The 14153-nt window shown below is 39.0% G+C and overlaps 2 protein-coding genes and 1 pseudogene across 10 annotated transcripts in view; 2 read left to right on the forward strand and 1 right to left on the reverse strand.

Moving 5' to 3' along the window:
* Positions 1-4102, reverse strand: part of MFSD8 (major facilitator superfamily domain containing 8) — a 43125-nt gene extending 39023 nt beyond the window's left edge. For 4 of the 7 annotated variants that reach the window (XR_003795627.1, XR_003795626.1, XM_029235718.1 and 1 more), the window contains exon 1: positions 3966-4050. Coding sequence is in view for 3 of the 7 variants with exons in the window: in XM_029235718.1 (XP_029091551.1) it covers positions 3966-4030 (65 nt within the window). In the remaining 4 variants the exon portion in view is untranslated. Of the gene's footprint in view, positions 1-3965 lie in introns of all 7 variants that reach the window. The other 3 variants (XM_029235722.1, XM_029235721.1, XM_029235719.1) reach the window with 3 other exon arrangements.
* A 273-nt stretch (positions 4103-4375) lies between these two features.
* Positions 4376-14153, forward strand: part of ABHD18 (abhydrolase domain containing 18) — a 34690-nt gene continuing 24912 nt past the window's right edge. For all 3 annotated transcript variants that reach the window (XR_003795628.1, XM_029235736.1, XM_029235737.1), the window contains exons 1-2: positions 4376-4518; positions 13734-13842. Coding sequence is in view for 2 of the 3 variants with exons in the window: in XM_029235736.1 (XP_029091569.1) it covers positions 13751-13842 (92 nt within the window). In the remaining variant the exon portion in view is untranslated. The remainder of the gene's footprint in view (positions 4519-13733; positions 13843-14153) is intronic.
* On the forward strand, positions 9083-9678 carry LOC114902970 (annotated as a pseudogene).

Consider the following 14153-nt stretch of genomic DNA (forward strand, 5'->3'; position numbering starts at 1 on the left):
ACAGCAATGAAGATCCAACGCAGCCAAAAAAAAATTAAAATTAAAAAAAAAAGTATAACTTTGGTGAAGAAATGTATATTTCTTCCTTGTTGGAGATAGTAGGAACATAGGAGAATATAACTGTCCTTCAATCAAGTTACCATTTTTATTACATTCCAACGTGATTTGTTTAACATTTTGATTCCTTTCTATTATCGTTGCTGTATTCTGGTATTAGTTCTCCATTTGAGATTCTCCTTCAAGTAAAGTTGCAATGCTAAAGGGTTTTGTCCTGTCCAAAATTTTCATTACAAACTATACCTCAAATGATAGCATGGGGCTTCCCTGGTGGCGCAGTGGTTGAGAATCTGCCTGCTAATGCAGGGGACACGGGTTCAAGCCCTAGTCTGGGAAGATCCCACATGCCGTGGAGCAACTAGGCCCGTGAGCCACAACTACTGAGCCTGCGCGTCTGGAGCGTGTGCTCCGCAACAAGAGAGGCCGTGATAGTGAGAGGCCCGCGCACCGCGATGAAGAGTGGCCCCCGCTTGCCACAACTAGAGAAAGCCCTCGCACAGAAACGAAGACCCAACACAGCCAAAAATAAAATAAATAAATAATAATTTTTAAAAAAATGATAGCATGTTTATCAAAGTTGCGACTCAAAAACTATGAGGAATACACATGGATTTACTGAGGGGAAAAATAAAATTGTACTTTTACCAGAGAGAGCATCTGTGAACTACTGAACAGCAAAAAAGAACCTTACTGAAAGAGGATAAGAGAAAGCAGTGTGTGGTCACTGACAAAATAGTGTAATGGTATAAAAGTTATAGAAATTAAAAGACAGAAACAAATTGAGAATGTTCTATAAAAGTATCTTGTATACAACCATAAGTTCTAGTAATATTTGTTTTACAGAGACTAGGCTAACGTTGCAAAGAAAAATTTTAAGCACCTATAATACTTTAGGATATTCTAAGAGAGGGATCAGCAAACTACAGTCTAATAGGCCAAATCTGGCCTACCACATGTTTTTGTGTAGCCCATGAGCTAAGAATGGTTTTTACAGTTGAATATTTGTGATCAATTTCATGACAGAAAACATTAACTTTGACAATAACATTGACGATGAACAATAACATTCATTATTAGACTTGTATTACAAAAAATTGTACTCATTTATTATTACATTTTAAATTTCATTACTACAAAATTTTGTGGAAATTTATTTTCTTTCTTGTTATCTAAGTACCTATATAATAACTTTGATTTTGCCTCCTGGCCTGCAAAGCCTAAAATATTTACCATATGGGCCTTTACAGGAAAAGTCTGCCAACCCTGGTCTCTTAAATTCTATGGATAAGGTCAGTGGGGATTCCTGAGGACTTGATGAAAAGCTGAGGTTGGTGGTGAACTAGGCTCATCTTTTTGCAATTTACTCAAAGTGAACAGGGCTTGCCAGTTAGTTTTACATATGTTCCCTTTACTAGGGAATCTACGTTTTTAAAGACAGTACACTTATTGAATTATTCTCAAAATACTCCCTTTTTATTTTAAAAATGCTAAATCTAGAAATTAAATTCAGATAGGCAGAACATCTGAATTTAAATGGACCCTAATGAGCATCAATTACTTGAACAAAAGAGAAAGAAAAAAAATCCCCTTTTAAAGTAGGTTTATTTGGACAAAGTGACAGAATGTACCATAAGAATACATCTAACCATAACTCAAGGATCCTGAAATCTATCTGGAAAACAACCAAGAATTAGGAGGAAGCAAAAACAATGCTGAGAAATCCAAAAATCACAAAGTCCATGTACTCAAGCTCATGCACTTGATTGATACGAGAGACCTTTAGCTTTCGGTCAGAGCTTCCATGTTCTAACTCCCTACAATTCTATTAAGCTTAGATACATGATTTTCAAAGCCACAGCAAACTAGAAGTCCCAAAGAAAAGTTGGGAGAAGTTTGCAGACAGCAACAAAAACAGAGGTTGCCAACAGATAACAAAAACATGATGAGGATAGTCTGCCAGAAACAGAATAGGCTGAAAAATGAAAAATAGATGTGAAAAGTATAGCACTGTAGAACAAATCAGTATAGCAGCACATAGTCCCAAATGCCTTATTAGGACCGGATGATGTCACTCTTATCACAATATATTTCAGCAGTGACATTAATTTTAATGATCTCAAGATAAAATGTAAACAAAATTACATTCCATATATTCCATTTAGTAAATCAGGGACCTGACAAATACATTTTCCAAAGGGTTTCAAACAAAGTGATTTTTAAAAAAGGTTTGGTGCTCATACACAGAAATAAACTCAAAGGATTAAGGACCTAAATGTAAGGTTGGATACTACTGTATAAAACTCTTAGAGGAAAATATAGGCAGAATACTCTCTGACGTAAATCACAGCAAGATCTTTTTCTACCATCTCCTAGAGTAATGAAAATAAAAACAAAAATAAACAAATGAGACCTAATTAAACTTAAAAGCTTTTGCACAACAAAAGAAACCATAAACAAAATGAAAAGACAGCCCTCAGAATGGGAGAAAATATTTGCAAACGAAGCATCTGACAAGGGAATAATCTCCAAAATATACCAACTGCACATGCAGCTCAATATCAAAAAAACCCACAAACAACCCAATCAAAACCTGGACAGAAGACCTAAACAGACATTTCTCCAAAGAGAGCATACAGATGGCCAACAAATACATGAAAAGATGGTCAACATCATTAGTTATTAGAGAAACTACAATGAGGTATCACCTCACACTGGTCAGAATGGCCATCAACAAAAATTCTACAAACGATAAATGCTGGTGGGAATGTAAATTGGTACAGCCACTATGGAGAACAGTATGGAGGTTCCTTAAGAAACTAAAAATAGAGCTACTACATGATCCAGCAATCCCACTCCTAGGCATACATCCAGAGAAAACCATAATTCGAAATGATGCATGCACCCTGATGTTCACTGCAGCACTATTTACAACAGCCAGGACATGGAAGCAACCTCAATGTCCATCAACAGAGAAATGGATAAAGAAGACGTGGAACATATATACAATGGAATATTACTCAGCCATAAAAAGAAGGAAACAGTACCACTTGCAAAGACGTGGACAGATCTAGACATTGTCATACAGAGTGAAGTAAGTCAGAAAGAGAAAAACAAATATCATGATATCACTTATATGTGGAATCTAGAAAAATGGTAGAGATGAACCTATCTGCAAAGCAGAAATAGAGTCTCAGATGTAGAGAACAAACTTATGGTTGGGGAGGCAGTGGGATGAATTGGGATGTTGGGACTGACGTATCTCCACATATATACAGCTGTCACAGACAGCTGAAGTTTACCTGTGAATTTAGTTAACTTACTGTAATAATTATATATGTTTAAAATAATACTTAACTTCGTTTTCCTAAAGGTTTAAATACATAACTGCAGAGTAAGAAACAAACTCTAACAACTCCAGGGTCAAAATAACCAGAATAATAAGGGTCAAAATACACTAAATCCCTTAAATGCTTAAAAATTAGTCTTTATTTATACATTTGACATAGGACAAAGGGGAGTTCATCTTAGGTTTACATGCAAAAAAGTATCAAGAAGTTATCAGGCAATTAGTTAAGTGAATACTGAGACCGGTATCTTCAAGTCTCGAATAAAACTGTGTGAAACGTATAATCAGTTCTGTAAAGGGCCAAATGCAGAGGCTTGGTTGCTGCATCAGTGTTGGTGCAGAGGTACAAGAGGCAGTTTGCGTTTCTTCAACACTTTCAACAGAACCCGCCGGCTCAAGGCGCCCCGCGGAAGTGAAAGCGCATCTCCAAGTCTCGCGCAACCTGCCGCCGGCTCCCGCCACCCTGACACCCCTCCTTCGGCCCACAAAGCCTAATGCAGGGAAAGGGACCAGTGCCAATAGCGCAGGAGGGTCAGAAGGCCTTCCCCCAACATCCGCTCACCTGCTTCCGGGTATGCTGTGGCCTAAGAGCGGCTCCTGCTCAGCCTCTACCCCCAAGCTCGCCATAATTACTGCTCCCACAAGGCTTGGGGCCAACTCTCGCGATACCTCCTGCTCCCTCCCATTCCAGGCGGCCTGAAGCTGTCAAAACTGGCCAGCAAGCGCGCGTGCACACCCAGAGACCAGAGTGGGCGGAGCACCCCAGGTCAGAGGCGGGGGCCCGCGGGAGGAGGGGCGGTGCCGAGAGGATGATGAGAGTTAAGGGCGGGGCCCTAAGTCCTTATCCTCCTCCAGGGTACGCGCCTCTCCGCCTCCAGGAACAAGGCGCGGAAGAGCCAGGGAGGGTTCGGGGGCGTGTCCAAACAGCCAGCCCGCCCAGGGTTCGTCCTCCTCCTCAGCTTTCCTGTCAGCTCGCCGTCGCTTCTCAGTTCCTGGAGAGGCTGCTGTAGCTGCGGTTGGGGATCAGAAAGGAGGCGAGTCCCGAGAGGCTAGAGAGCCGCGGTGTTCGGAGTCTCGGCCAGCTGGACAGCAGGCGCCCACCAAGCGGCCATTGAGTAAGTAGACGGTCTCAGCCGCGCTTCCCAAGCCTCTTGCCGCGCTTGCCTACGTGCCAGTAGGCAGGACTGAGAGCGCAAGGCTTGGCGGGAGATGCGGGGGTCCCGGGCCGAGTGAGGTGGGCAGGCGGGCTGTCCCTTCTCCCTGTGGAAGGTGGAGGTGGCTACGCGCTGTGGTTTTCTTGCTCGGCTAACTACAAAGGCACCTTACCCGTAGTGCCTTATTAGGACCTGGGATGAAGATGATCCTCAAATTCGAACCCACCGCCGCCTGCGTGGACTGAGAGCTTCCGCCGTGCAAGATGCCACTCAGCAGAGCCTGCTGCTGTAACCTGGGGGTTAGAAAAGCCACAGCACCAGTTTGACAATGACCAGATCTTTTCATCACAAGGAAAATGACATTTTTAGAAAATATGTTCTGGGTTGTTTTTGTTTGTTTTCAGTAGATCTTGGTGCTGCTCCTTTCCTGGTGCTTACATATTAACGTCTTACCCCTACAAGCAGGCTTGTAAGCTAATTGGTAGCAGTAGTCATGTGTGTCACAATTACTGTTTTATTAGCACTAGATACATTCTTATGTGATTTCATTTGATCACAACTGTCCTATGACAGGTAAAGCAGACACGTTTCTATTTTACAGAGAACTAAGGCTTAGAAAAGTTAATAACTTACCCAGAATCACTCAGTGTGAAAGTATCAGTTGAGACTCAAATTCAGTTGTTTTCGATCAATATTTAGGAGCACTTATCCTATGCCAGGCACTATACTGGTTATGTGTTGTACAGTATATGACATCACTCTGATCTTTGTCTTGTTTGTGACCTTGTGTGTATCCTGTTTGACACATTCCACTGGTGAACAGCTAAACTTGAAATGTGTTTTCTACTAGTTCAGAATTATCTTCTGAATCCAGACCTGACATTGTATACTTGGATTCAGTCTTGCAAGTTTGTTTGTAACAGCTCACAAAAGCATATCAGATTCCTGTGATTGTTTCCAAGAAGATACATGGGTAAAATTAGTATTTTTTTGTCATAATGTTGCTTTACTGTATCTTCAGCTTCTTTTTAATCTCTGGAGTCTAGCACAGAGTATGGCATATATATATATGTATATTTGGTAAAGGAACTTTTAACCAATATTGCACCAAGCAGAATGGTTACTAAATAAATATATGTTGAATGAACACTTATTGAATTACCTCATTTCATCCCTACAACAATCCTCTGAGGTGGGATTGTCTCAAGCATACAAGGAAATTGAAAGTATGGAGATTAAGTAATTTGCCTAGGGTCACACCTCCAATTAGCAACAGAGCTAGAATCCAAGAAACACAGGACTCCTGACTGTAAAGCCTGTGCTTTTCACCACCAGCCTTCCTATGAAAAGAATGTCAACATTCTTTTCCCATATCTCTTAAAATATTTCAAAACAAGTAATCAATTTTTATATAAATGAAATAATTTGCTATTATGTATTAGGCCAGCTATTATTCCCCCTTTATAGTTTAATGTGGCTTATTCAATCCACCTTCACACTGCTCGTGAAGAACCCAGGTCTTCTGACACTGCTACTTTCCATTGTTGCCTCCAAGTGATGACTTCAGATGGCAGAAGTACATGGGATGAATGCATGTACAACTGGTGAAATCTAAATAAGCTCTGTGTATTGTACCAATAAAAAAAAAAGGAACAAATCATTTCTTAGAAACATACAACATCCACAGTAAACATTAAAAAATTTTGTTTAAAAACCTAATTATTTCTTTTAAAGCCCATGGAAAAGAAGAACTAAATTTGAAAAGAGATTCAATTATTTGCTAAATGTTTCACATAAGCATATGAGACAGTCCACCTGTGGTATTTCCTTAGATGACTGCTTAGAATAGAATAGATAGATAGCTAGAATAGATACCTCTCCAAACAAATAAACAAAGTTCCTGTTTTCTTATTCTTCTCCAAATTAAGATGGAAAGGAATTAAATTTGATGAGGTAGGGTAATAGATTTTAATAGTGGATATCGGTGTATCTAAACCCTAATGTAAGTTGCTACTTAAACTTGCATTGAAAATAAGTGATTTAAAAGTGAAGTTATAAGATAAAAATTAGGTCTGCATTTTTGTGGAGTAAAGCTCTTGTACATGGTGGTATTTTTTTTATTTCATATATGCCTTTGAGATATGTATCAACTATATGAGGATAAAAGTCCAGAAACAATTAGTGTTGCACTTAAATGCTTAAGTACTTGAGTGATAGGCAATAAAAGTACTAGATGGCATAAATAGACATTGAGTGTCATTTTAGCAATAGAGCTCATTTCCAAAAAGACTTTTCATTCCTTGGCACTATACTAGAACTTCTATATTTGTTTCACTTTGTTTTTCTTTTTTGCATTGTCTATATAAAAGTATAGATGACAATTGTGTCAGTTTGGCTTGATACACACTGCAAAAGTGGGTCCTGTTTCTGCAGAAGCTCACTGGTGTCAGTTCAGCTTAATGTGGGGACTTTAAAAAGTATCTGATGTGGCTCCAGATGGGGCCCCCTCTTGGTATATTGGAGTTATCTTTACCCTGGGCTTGGATTATAATCTGTTCATGGTGGCACTGGATAGCAGTTAGCCCTGCCTAGAAGGACCTACATGTTTAGAGCATCCCAGAAAACCTGGTATTATATATCATTCTTGGGGCTGAAATGGGATTTAAGAAGATCTGTGTAAACCCCAGACTCCCAGAACGAAGATTATCATAAGCTATGTGTGTGTTTGATTTGCTTTCTGTTCATGATTGGTCAGTTGTTTACTGTCAGGTAAATGTAGCAAGGAAAATGCTGGCTCTAGATTTGGAGTGCTGACTCTTATGGCCTATATTACATGAAATTAAAGTGATTCAGCATCTTTCCTAGTATAGGGTTGAAAATTAGAAATGCCTAAACAATTTAGGCACCTAATAAATATAGAACTTTACAAAATACTTGAAGAGTTCATTTTTCTCAGGTCTTTTCCTGTTCTCTGGCAACTTTGTACTTTTGCATGTTTGTCTTAGCTTGTTTATCTATTACCACCCCAGAAGAATACTGTGTAGAAAAATGGGTTGTCTCATGAATAGTTTAGTACTTTTCTTCTTACTGTAAAACATGAGTGTTAGAATTTTGTTGTTTTTTACACTAACATGGAATATGCATATTGCTTTTGAAGCCGTGGATGTTACAAGGGAAGATATTGGCCCCCCATTCTTTTCCTACCACTGTAGAGAAAATAAGTAGTCTATAATACTTGCAAAAGATAATGAAGTCCTGTGTTGTAATGACATGCCGTTGTTCTCCTGCAGTTTAATAAATGTACATGAAAATGTATCAGTGCTATTTTTTGAACAATTCCAGAAAGACCCAAGTGAAACAGGAGGGAAGGGGGCAGGGCACAACCTTTAAAAGAATGACAGAGCCTGAGGACATGACATAAACTGATTAGAACCAAATAGGTCCAAGATGGCAGACTAGTCAACTTCCACTAGACCTTAAGCCTCAGGATACGCTCATTTTAACACATCAGCAAGCTAAATGACACACCCACAGGCACCATGACAGTTCCAAGGCCGACCATAAAGGTCAAAAAGTAGGTAGTGGCCCACTTTCTGGAAATCCCCACCCCTTCCCCAAAATAGCTGGAATACTCCTCCCACTCACTAGCCTATGGAATTACTTACCCTTATAAAAACTGACAACCCCATACCCTGGTGCCTTTCTCACCTTCTGAGATGGCCCACACTCTGTGGATTGTGTTTCTCTCTAAATAAATCCACTTTTTACCTTTCACTTTGTCTCTCCCTGAATTCTTTCTGCAATGAGACATCAAGAACCTGAGCTTCATTAAGTCCTGAGACCAGATGTGTGATCTCAGTTAAAAGACTGTGGGTTCGAGTCCCAGTCTGGGTTTTGGCTGGGTTCAAGCCCTGGCCCATGGGTTCAAGTCCCAATCTGAGTTGCACAGTTTCACAAAGAGTAAAAAATTAAAATCATCATTCATCACTCGGAATTTTTTCCTTATGCTCTAGAACCCCCCTGAATAGAGTTGCATATCTTAATATATAAAAAAAGTTGGTCTCTTATTTGAAATACAGAACACTAATTCAGAATTTTGCTATTTGGGTAAATAATAAACTGTTCCATTTCTACCACAGCTGGGTATACTCAATTGAACTCTATTGAGTTAATCTATGGGTGATATTAATCACCCATAGATTAACACTACAGGAGTCAGTGCAGATCCCACCAGTTAAAGGTTCAGTTCTCCAGATGCCATTGCTTCTGATGCCAGCCAGACTTTTGACTGACTTGGCTACAGATTTGGGGCTTCCAGTAACCCCCTTGGATCAATAATTTGCTAGAACAACTCAGAAGAACTAAGTAGGGCTTCCCTGGTGGCGCAGTGGTTGAGAGTCCGCCTGCCAATGCAGCGGACATGGGTTCGTGCCCTGGTCCGGGAGGATCCCACATGCCGCGGAGCGGCTGGGCCCCTGAGCCCAGCGCGTCCGGAGCCTGTGCTCCGCGGCGGGAGAGGCCACAGCAGTGAGGGGCCCGCGTACCGCAAAAAAAAAAAAAAAAAAATATTGATCACGCTTTGTGCCAGGCTAACGGAATGGTGGGGCAGGTACTTGGTGCAGTTGGAGCTTTACCTGAGGTCTTCACAGAATTGGAAATTTCCTATTTCCTGCTTAGACGGCTTCTAGGTGTACTCACTGAAGGAGACAAGAAAGCAGCAAAAGTGCAAAAGCTGTCTAAGAATGAAGTACTTACGGTGAACATAGGATCCCTGTCGACAGAAGGAAGAGTTAGTGCAGTCAACGCTGATTTGGGCAAAATCGTTTTGACTAATCCTGTGTGCACAGAAGCAGGAGAAAAAATTGCCCTTAGCCGAAGAGTTAAGAAACACTGGCGTTTAATTGGTTGGGGTCAAATAAGAAGAGGAGTGACAATCAAGCCAACAGTAGATGATGACTGAAAAATTAAATAAGAGATTTGGATGAAGTCGGAATTTCTCTTAACAACCTAGGGGTATATTTTCAAAGCAATAGTGAGAAATTAATTTCATAGCTCATTACCTTAGGAGTAGCTGTAAGGATATTCTCATTTTTTGGTGATGAAAATTTAACCTCGTACTAAAATAGGGTCTACAATAAATGTAAAAATTGGTGTAATGTTAGATTGAATCTCCATTTTACCAGAAATTAATCATTCCCAAATGTCTAATTTATACATCAGTGCAGGTTTGAAAGGAAACTGCTACAATCAGCCTTTGCTGTAGCACACATACCACTGAACCTGTTTGAAATAAAATTTTTCTTCTTAAAAAAAAAAAAAGTACACAGATTTCCTCAGCTTTCACAATCAGTTACAGAGCTATCATTTAAGGATTAGAGATATTAGTATACTTAAAGTTATAAAGATAAGCAGTAAAAAAATATCAACTAAAATTGGGTGGTGGGGAGAAGGGATCAAATATATCTCATTAGTTATCACCAGGAGTTAATAAATATTATATAGAACATGGAAATACAGGTTTGAGTATTAAATAGAGTTATAAGGATAATCAATAATAATGTTGCTATTATTAGTAAGTATAGCACTTAAATTTGCAAAGTGCTGTTTAAGTGCTTCAAGTATAGTAACTCATTTATTTCTCATACCAATCTGAGGTAAGTACTGTCATTATCCCTGTTTTACAGATGGATTACAGAAAGGATAAGTGACTTGCTCAAAGTCACATAGTAAAGGATTCAACCAAGGGAGTTTGCCTCTAGAGTATATGCTTTTAGCTGTTATGATATATTGCATCTTAAATGTATCATTTTCAAATGTACATACACTCAAATGTAAAACAAATATGAATGATTAAAAAAACTGAAGTCAATAAAACAAAAAAATAGAAAAATTATCATAATAACAAAAAATATAAATAGGTTAAACTCACCCATTAATAGAAAAAATGAGGTAGGCCTGTATATCCTGAAATTGAAAGAGCTTTGCAGATATTTATAAATAATCAGGGTGAGGAAGAAATGTCAAAAAATACAAATACTGTAGTTGATCTCTTCTGTGTTTAAAGAAACACACCAGGACTTCCCTGGTGGTCCAGTGGTAAAGAATCCGCCTTGCAATGCAGGGGGCGTGGGTTCGATCCCTGGTCAGGGAACTAAGATCCCACATGCCTCAGGGCAACTAAGCCCAGGTGCCACAACTACTGAGCTCGCGCGCCTCAACTAGAGCTTGCATGCTGCAAACTACAGAACCCATGTGCCCTGGAACCTGCGCGCCACAACTAGAGAAGAGAAAACCCCAAACCCGCATGCTGCAACTGGAGAGAAACCCGCACACCACAATGAAGACCCTGCACGCTTCAACAAAGATCCCGCGTGCCGCAAATAAGAGCCAACACAGCCAAAAATAAATTAAATAAATAATAAATAAATCTTTTAAAAAATAAAATCGCTAAAAAAAACCACACACACCAAAATCCCTAAAATATGTGTATGTATATAAATGGATAGAACAAGGGGTCACAAGAGTACAGCATTAACAGCAGTTACCTTTTGGAAAGAGAGGAAGCTTAGCAGAAATGAAGAGAGACTTTTTAGCTTTACTCTGTATTTTTTTTTTTTCCTGCGGTATGCGGGCCTCTCACTGTTGTGGCCTCTCCCGTTGCGGAGCACAGGCTCCGGACGCTCAGACTCAGCGGCCATGGCTCACGGGCCCAGCCGCTCTGTGGCATGTGGGATCTTCCCGGACCGGGGCACGAACCTGTGTCCCCTACATCGGCAGGCGGACTCAACCACTGCGCCACCAGGGAAGCCCATACAGTGAACATTTTTTAACTAGAAAATGAAGAAGAGAATATGTGATCACTGTCACTTGCCTTTCTTCTTGTATAAATTATCTGTTCCTGTGCTTTATTCACTAACTAGATAGTTTTTAACAAATTTCGTTGGAACATAGTACATGAATAGACTTCAGAACTTATATGATTTTAATGAGATTTGCAGTTTAAAGATTTGGCAGCTCTTTTTTGTCATGTAGGTCTTGGTTTAAATGTTACCTCTTTGGTTAAGTGAGGCTTTTTTTGACCATCAAAGGAGCCCTCTGGTCTTTATCATGCTGTCTTGTTATATTATGATAATAATGTTGTCATCATCTAGTCTTACTTACTTTTTTTCCTAAAAATAATTTGTTTTCTTTCCCTGAAGTATAAGATCCATGAGAGGAAGAACGTGCCTTGATCATCTTGTAGCACAGGACCTAAAATAATTCTTGGCATATAGTAAGCACTTAATAAATACTGTTGCATGAATGAAAAAAGTAATACTCATTCTTAAAAATTCAGAAACCTACACTTAGGCCATCCAATAATGGCTGAGCTATGGTGAACTGATTAATGATAATTCATAGGAATCTAGTAATCAGAATACCAGTTTGTTTATTTATAGTAGTAGATATGAATAGTGTAATAAACAGAGCTGGATATGCATTATGGGTTTTTTCCTAGCATTATTATGCAAAAAGCAAATTTAATCAAGAATAAAAAATGAATAACACGTGGAAATTGGGGAAAAAGAGAGGTGGGCAGTTTTAAAAAATACTAGATACTATACTCTGGCTACTGATTGTATTGCCTAACACAGGGGTCCCCAACCCCTGGGCTGCGAACCGGTACTGGTCTGAAGCCTGTTAGGAACCAGGCCGCACAGCAGGAGGTGAGCGGCGGGCCAGCGAGCAAAGCTTCATCTGCCACTCCCCATCGCTCACAGTACCACCTGAACCATTTCTCCCACTGTCCGTGTGTGGAGAAACTCTCTTCCACGAACCCGGTCGCTGGTGCCAAAAAGGTTGAGGACCGCTGGCCTGACAAGTATATTATCTAGTAAATGTTTATTCTTGGTCCTGAGAATCGTAAGAGGCAGTATGAATGATTTGGTTTTGCTGGTCCAGTCATAAAAATAATAAAGTGCCAGTCCGATTGATGGTGGATTAGATCGTACACTTATGCAAACAAAGAAGAGCATTAAGTTAAAGTTGTAGTTTGTTACAAATCAAAGAGTAAAAATATGACATAAATGGTGGTTCCCCAAAAAGCATTCAAAGTAATAGATAAGCCCTTATTAAAGCTCACTGATGGAGCTGCAAATTTCCATTTTCCATTTTTCTAAGTAGAATAAACCCTGAACCTGAATCAGGTTTTGCCTGGAAATCAAAACTACACCATTCAGTTTGAAAAGACAGAGGCAGATATTTTTTTAAAACGTTAGAAATGTTTGGGAAAGGTAGTTAAGTGGTACATAAGTAGTAGCACTGATTAATTACTACTTTTCATGCACTATAGAGTAGAAGACAGGCAGTGTAGTATAGCAGATCTTCAGCCATGTGCCTGAGGTTCAGTCTTAGGTCTGCCCCCCACTTGTTGTGTGACCTTAAGTAAATCATATCCTCTGTGTGCCTCAGTTTCCTTGTCTTGGGGTACTATATCTTCATAAGATTGTTGGGAGGTTTAAGCAAGAACGTACGTGTGTGTGTGTGTGTGTGTGTGTGTATGTGTGTGTGTGTGTAGTTTTTAAATGGTGCCTGGCAGATAAAATAGTACTACATAGGTATTAGCCACTCCTATTCAACAAATATTGAATATTTACTGTCAGTCACTGTACTGAGGATGGGAAGGTCCTGCCCTAGAGGAATTCAGAGTTTACTGTAGCTCAGGGCTCTACTTCTTCTCTACTTTCATCCGAGTTCTTTTTCCTGTATCTTGTATCTTATTTCCAAGAGAATACATTCAAAGATCTAGTTTAATCTCATTTTAAAATTTTCCCCCAGTTTTATTGAGATATAATTGATAATGTTGTATTATTTTAAAGTATACCACATAATGACCTGATATATGTATATACTGTGATGTGTTTACCACAATAAGTTTAGTTAACATCCATCACCTCACATAGTTACAGTTTTTTTTCTTGTAATGAGTACTTTTAACATCTCTAAGATAAATAAGTCGTGGGGCTATAATGTACAGCATGGTAACTATAGTTAACAATACTGTGTTGTGTATTTAAAAGTTGCCAAGAGAGTAGGTCAATGTTTAATTTTTACCTGATATTTGTAGAGGTGGTTAGAAAGTTGACCTGCCGAGTAAAATAAAATGTTTTAAAGTCATTTAAATTTTTGTTTTATAGATGTTTGTTTGCTACTAATGGGTGTGAGCAAGTTAGATATTCTATATCGGAGACTTCTCCTTACAAAACTTTTTATCAGAGGATGGGGAAGGCCAGAGGATCTCAAAAGGTAAGCATTTTTCCTGAATGCCTCTTCTAAATTTGTTGTTTTAGTAAACATTTGAAACTTCATTTCAGTTACAAAGTCCTTTACTATAAACATAAAGTGATTGGTAAATTAAGCATTAACTACTATATAAGAAAGAAATTATTTCCTTTTCTCTTTTATCTAATTATTGCTCTTAAGTTTTAACCCATATAATCATAAATTGAACTATTTTAAAAGTAATTCAGACTTAAAAATAAAGAGCTCTCAGACATAGATTTTTAACTTTGGTAATTTTTTATCCATTACAGATTTCAGGGACTAAACTTTCTTGG

This window comes from Monodon monoceros, unplaced genomic scaffold (assembly GCF_005190385.1).
Source record: "Monodon monoceros isolate NGI ecotype Baffin Bay Population unplaced genomic scaffold, NGI_Narwhal_1 Super_Scaffold_20, whole genome shotgun sequence".
Lineage (NCBI taxonomy): Eukaryota > Metazoa > Chordata > Mammalia > Artiodactyla > Monodontidae > Monodon > Monodon monoceros.